The sequence below is a fragment of the Bombina bombina genome, chromosome 5, assembly GCF_027579735.1.
Source record: "Bombina bombina isolate aBomBom1 chromosome 5, aBomBom1.pri, whole genome shotgun sequence".
Classification (NCBI taxonomy): domain Eukaryota; kingdom Metazoa; phylum Chordata; class Amphibia; order Anura; family Bombinatoridae; genus Bombina; species Bombina bombina.
Window position 1 is genome coordinate 1,139,590,313 of NC_069503.1, and position 6,000 is coordinate 1,139,596,312.

General features: G+C 40.1%; 1 protein-coding gene across 1 annotated transcript in view; it reads left to right on the forward strand.

The window, feature by feature from the left end:
* Positions 1 to 4,341, forward strand: part of C5H8orf82 (chromosome 5 C8orf82 homolog) — a 307,838-nt gene extending 303,497 nt beyond the window's left edge. The window contains exon 3 of the mRNA XM_053715435.1: positions 3,548 to 4,341. Coding sequence (XP_053571410.1) covers positions 3,548 to 3,987 — 440 coding nt within the window. The 3' untranslated portion in view covers positions 3,988 to 4,341. The remainder of the gene's footprint in view (positions 1 to 3,547) is intronic.
* The last annotated feature ends 1,659 nt before the right edge of the window (positions 4,342 to 6,000 follow it).

Here is a 6,000-nt window from a genome sequence, read left to right on the forward strand (position 1 = left end):
GGAGATCCAGGACAGGATTAAGGCTCTTAAATTAGCCAATTCCTTTATTACGGATGCTTCCTTACAGGTCATGAAACTGGGAGGAAAAATGTCTGGCTTTGCGGTTCTAGTTCGCAGAGCCCTTTGGTTTAAATCCTGTTCTGCAGATGTTTCTTCTAAGTCTAAGTTATTAGCTATTCCCTACAAGGGTAAGACCTTGTTTAGGCCTGGTTTGGCTGAAATTGTTTCAGATATCACAGGAGGAAAGGGAACGTTTCTTCCTCAAGATAGAAAGAATACACCAGGGGGGAACTCAGAGTTCCTTGGCCATGACAGAGGTGGCCCGGATAATCCAGTGGGCGGAGTCTCACAACTGTTGTCTTTCTTTGATCCACATCCCAGGAGTGGACAATTGGGAGGCAGATTTTCTGAGCCAACAGACCTTTCATCCGGGGGAGTTGGAGTTTAATCCTCAATTGGGGGCAGCCAGAACTGGATCTCATGGCTTCTTGGCAGAATGCCAAGCTTCTGATGTATGGCTCGAGGTCAAGGGATCCACAGGCTTTATTGATAGATGCTCTGGCGGTCCCTTGGAATTTCAGTCTAGCATACATATTTCCTCTGTCCGCTCCCCTTCCAAGAGTCCTTGCTCGGATCAAGCAGGAGAGGGTGTCTGTGATTCTCATAGCCCTGGCGTGGCCTTGCAGGATCTGGTATGCAGATCTAGTGGAAATGTCGTCTCTTCCTCTGTAGAGACTCCCTCTGAGGAAGGACCTTCTACTTCAGGGTCCTTTTCTTCATCCAAATCTCTTCTCTCTGAAGCTGACTGCTTGGAGATTGAACGCTTGATTCTGTCTAAGCGTGGGTTTTCAGAGTCGGTCATTGAGAACATGATTCAGGCTCGTAAGCCTGTGACAAGAAAGATTTACTATAAGATATGACGTAAATATCTGTATTGGTGTGAATCCAGAGGCTGCTCTTGGAGTAGAGTCAGGATACCTAGGATTTTGTCTTTTTTTCTCCTGGAGGGTCTGGAGAAGGGTTTGTCAGCTAGTAGTCTGAAAGGTCAGATTTCTGCATTGTCTATTTTGTTGCATAAGCGTTTGGCGGATGTGCCAGACGTGCAATCTTTTTGTCAGGCCTTGGTTAGGATTAGGCCTGTGTTTAAGCCTGTAACTCCTCCCTGGAGTCTTAACCTTGTTCTTAGTGTTTTACAGCGGGCTCCGTTTGAACCTATGCATTCCTTAGATATCAAGATGTTATCTTGGAAGGTTTTGTTTCTTGTTGCTATTTCTTCTGCTTGGAGAGTTTTGGAACTCTCGGCTCTGCAGTTTGATTCTCCTTATCTTATTTTTCATTCTGATAAGGTGGTTCTACGTACTAAATTAGGTTTCCTACCTAAGGTTGTTTCAAACAAGAATATTAATCAGGAGATTGTGGTTCCTTCTTTGTGTCCTAATCCTTCTTCACTTAAGGAGCGTTTGTTGCACAACCTAGATGTTGTGCGTGCATTGAAGTTCTATCTTCAGGCGAATAAGGACTTTTGTCAATCTTTTGCTTTGTTTGTTTGTTTTTCCGGGAAGCGCAAGTGTCAGAAAGCTACGGCTACTTCTCTTTGGCTAAGGAGTATTATTCGTTTGACCTATGAGACTGCTGGACAGCAACTTCCTGAGAGAATCACTGGTCAATCCATGAGGGCTGTTTCTTCTTCCTGGGCATTTAAAAATGAAACTTCTGTGGAACAGATTTGCAAGGCTGCAACTTGGCCCTCTTTGCATACTTTTTCAAAGTTTTATAAATTTGATACTTTTGCCTCAGCTGAGGCTTCTTTTGGGAGAAGGGTTCTTCAAGTGGTGGTGCCTTCTGTTTAGGTCTACCTGTTGTTTCCCTCCCTTATCATTTGTGTCCTCTAGCTTAGGTATTGATTCCCACTAGTAATTGATGATTCTGTGGACTCACCATATATTAGGAAAGAAAACATAATTTATGCTTACCTGATAAATTTATTTCCGGATATGGTGAGTCCACGGCCCCACCCTTTATTTAAGACAGTTACTTTTTCTAAAACCTCAGGCACCTCTACAGTTTTGTGTTATCTTCTTTTTCCATTTTTCCTTAGGCCTATTTGACTGAGGATTATGGGTAATGGAAGTGACATATATAGCAGCTTTGCTGTAGTGCTCTTTGCCTCCTCCTGCTGGCCAGGAGTGATATCCCCCACTATTAATTGATGATTCCGTGGACTCACCATATCACCATATGTTTTTTAGTTTCTCCCTTCCAACCAATGCATTATTTGGACATAAAGTATCTTTCTTGGAAGGTTTTATTCCTTCTGGCAATTTCATCAGCTAGAAGATTGTCTGAGTTATCAGCTCTTTATTGTTATTCTCTTTTTTTCCCCACCAAGATAAAGTTAGTAAGTAATCCAAATTTGTTCTTAAAGCAAAGGTAGGCTCTTCTGATATCAGTCAGGAGATTGTTGTTCCTTCTCTTTGTCCTAATCCTCAAAATTCAAAAGAAAGACTTCATAATTTGGATGCAGTAAGAGCTTTACAATTGTATCTACAAGCTACCAAACATTTTAGGCAGTCCTTTATCAGTCATTAGCTTCTTGGCTGAAATTTGTTTTACAAGGCCTATTTCTCCAAAACGCATTACGGCCCACTCTACCAGACCTGTTTCTACTTCCTGTGCTTTCAGAAATGAGGCTTTAGTTAAAAAAAATTGCGAGGTAGCAACATTGTCATCCTTAAATACATTTACTAAATTCTACTGTTTTGACATTTTTGCTTCATCCTAGTCAGCCTTTTGTAGGAGAGTTCTCCAGGCAGTTCCCATGCGTAATGGATTGTGAACTCTCACCAACTTATGAAAGAAAACAATTTATGCTTACCCGATAAATTCATTTCTTTCAGGGTCCACAAGACCAATAAATATTAAACAATTGCATTCTGTAGGCAGTTTCACAATTGCACCTCTATTTTTCTGCTTTTGTCTTTTCACACCTTTTTATTCTCTTCTTCTGCTTGCTTGGCTATACATACAATTGGCATACCAGTGAGGTGGGAGGGATGAAGTGCTCATGAAAGTTTGGGGAATCTTTGCCTCCTCCTAGTGGCCAGGAATTGAATCCCATGCGTAATGGATGGTGGACACTCACCACCATGAAAGAAATTAATTTATCAGGTAAGCATACATTTTTGTTTTTTTACAGTAAATAGATGAATGCTTGTTCCCAGACAATTCTTATTAAGTGTTTATTTTAAATATTCTGAATATGCAATTGTATATGCAACACCTATTAAAAAAAACTATTGACTCAAATTTCCATTTAAGGCAGTATACCTCCACTCCCGGCTTCACATAATTCTAATGGTTTAGAGTATTCAGAGTGTGTTGCCTTTATTTATATGTTTTAATTGCATGTGCAATACCAGAGATGTTCTTCAACCTGCAATGGTACTGGCAAAAGCAACAAAAAAAACATGATTATATCTTATCTGTTTTCAACTATTTATGTGCACAGCCTGTTTATTAGCTTACAATTATTAATGTCTTCTTACAGATAAGCAGTTCCTTGTATTTTTCTTCAAGCAAGTGAGAAAAAACCAAACTGGCCGATATGAGGACTTCCCGTACATATCACCCTGTGGTAGGGAGAGGAATTTTATTCGATGTGATGACCGTCCCATTGTGTTCACTCATCTCCTGTCTGACCCAAGCATTGAAATCCAGCACCTCTCCTATTGTGGGGGAGGAGATAAACTTGCTGTGAGATTTGAGCCAGAGAAACTTTTGATGCTGCCAGAGAACGGACGGGTGTACCACCCAGCCCCTGATAAATGTGGCAGTGTAGGACTTGTGAAGTCATCTCTTGCTTTTGAGCTTAGTCCATTCTTTGAATATAGCTCTAATAATACTACTGGTGACCCTCCGACTCATTTTCATTGGAACAACAAACGTTACACCCTCACCAATGAGCTGATACAGCTCCTCCTCACCTGAGGTAAACAAGCTCTTCGTTTTATCTCAGTTTTGCCAGCTTAAGCACTTGCATAGTGAATACTGCACAATGAGAGACAGCTGAGAAGACCATCAAGGCAACAAATCTGTACTAAATGACATTTGTGGCACTTGATTTGGTAGTGTCTACCCAACTGTTCTGCTTATGAAGGGGTTGATTTGTAAGTGTGATGCTCTGAATTATCTCACTGCTTCCTGGCAGGTGACCTTGTGAGCTCTCAATAAAGCAGAGTATTTATATATTACAATTAAAAGTCTGATAGTCATATAGCAGTGTGCCCATAACACGAAGCCGCATTAATGGATAAAAAGTACTTAAAGGGCCATAATACCCAAATGTTTAAACACTTGAAAGTGATGCAGCATAGCTGTAAAAAGCTGATTAGAAAATATCACCTGAACATCTTTATGTAAAAAAGAAAGATATTTTACCTCAAAAGTTCCTCAGTAGCCACCTCCCATTGTAAAGGATTTCTAAGCAGCATTTTAGTGTGTTTGTCCTGGGACATCTGAAGGGACTAGCATCGTGCACTCTCATATTATTTCACCAATCAGGTAAAGGAAGCTTACTATGAAATCTCATGAGAGTTAAGTGAAATCTCATGAGATCACAGTAAGAGTTCATGACCTCAGCACTGCTGATGCTGATTGGCTGCTGTTCATTTCTTCATTTTTTTAAATTTGTTTACCTGCAGCTGGGAGCAGCTGAGTATAACTTTTTACACAGAACTTACTCTGCTGAGCTGAGGAGATTGTGAGGTAAAATATCTTCCTTTTTTACATAGAGATGCTCAGGTGATATTTTCCTGTCAGCTTTTTACAGTTATACTGCACCAGTTTCAAGTGATTTAGCATATGAGTATTATGTCCCTTTAACTATCACATTATTGACAAAAGCTCATATTTCCTAGACAGCAATCTTGAGATAGTTGTATAAAAAAGTTAAACATGAAAGATAACAATTTCTCGCACAACATACTTACCTGTAACCTGCATCTTTTTATTTCAGCTACAAGACAAACTATGTACGTCCTTGTATGTCTAGGAAATAAACGTAAGATTTGTTCATTTGTGAAGCTGTAGTCATTCATTACAACCTTACAACAGACACAGGATTGATGCACTTCACTTTGTTATGCTGATTTCTATTCTTTTGTAAATCACTTTTTTGGTTGCAGCTGTGTGTTTCTGTCCCTGACTGGCAGTATAGTTAAATGATTTATAAATATATTTGTAGCTTCTGATAATCTAGCAAGCCTTCTCTCAGACAAAGTACAGTTATTTGTACTGAGAATACATTGAGCTACAGAAATAAATACTTAATGGTATAAATCTCATTTTCACATCAGAAAGTGCAGTTTTGCTCGCTTAAACCTAAGTTTGCTTCCTCAAATGCCGCCACGACTCTGAGCTGATCATTGTTTGCATGAGAATGTATTGAAATGTCCCATCCATAAATGTGTTTATTAAAGGGACACTAAACCCAATTGTTTTTCTTTCATGATTCAGATAGAGCAACAATTTTCTAATTTACGCCTAGTATCAATTTTTCTTTGTTCTCTTGCTATCTTTGAAAAGCAGGAATTCAAAACATGGGAACCGGCCCATTTTTGGTTCAGCACCTGGGTTGCACTTGCTTATCGGTGGATAAATGCACCCACCAATAAGCAAGCACCATCCAGGGTTCTGAACCTAAAATGGGCCAGCTCCTAAGCTTTACATTCAGGCTTTTTCAAATAAAGATACCAAGAGAACGAAGAAATATTGATAATAGGAGTAAGTTAGAAAGTTTCTCCTGCTCTATCTGAATCATGAAAGAAAAAAATGGGTTTAGTATCCCTTTAACCCTTCGAGTGCTAATGACGGCTCTGAGCCATCAGAGTTTCCCACTCTGGTGCTAATGACGGCTCAGAGCCGTCACTAGCACTCTCCCACCTTGAGGGAGATCTGGGGGCTCCCACCCGCTCCTACCCCGGCAACCGTGCCTGTAGAGTG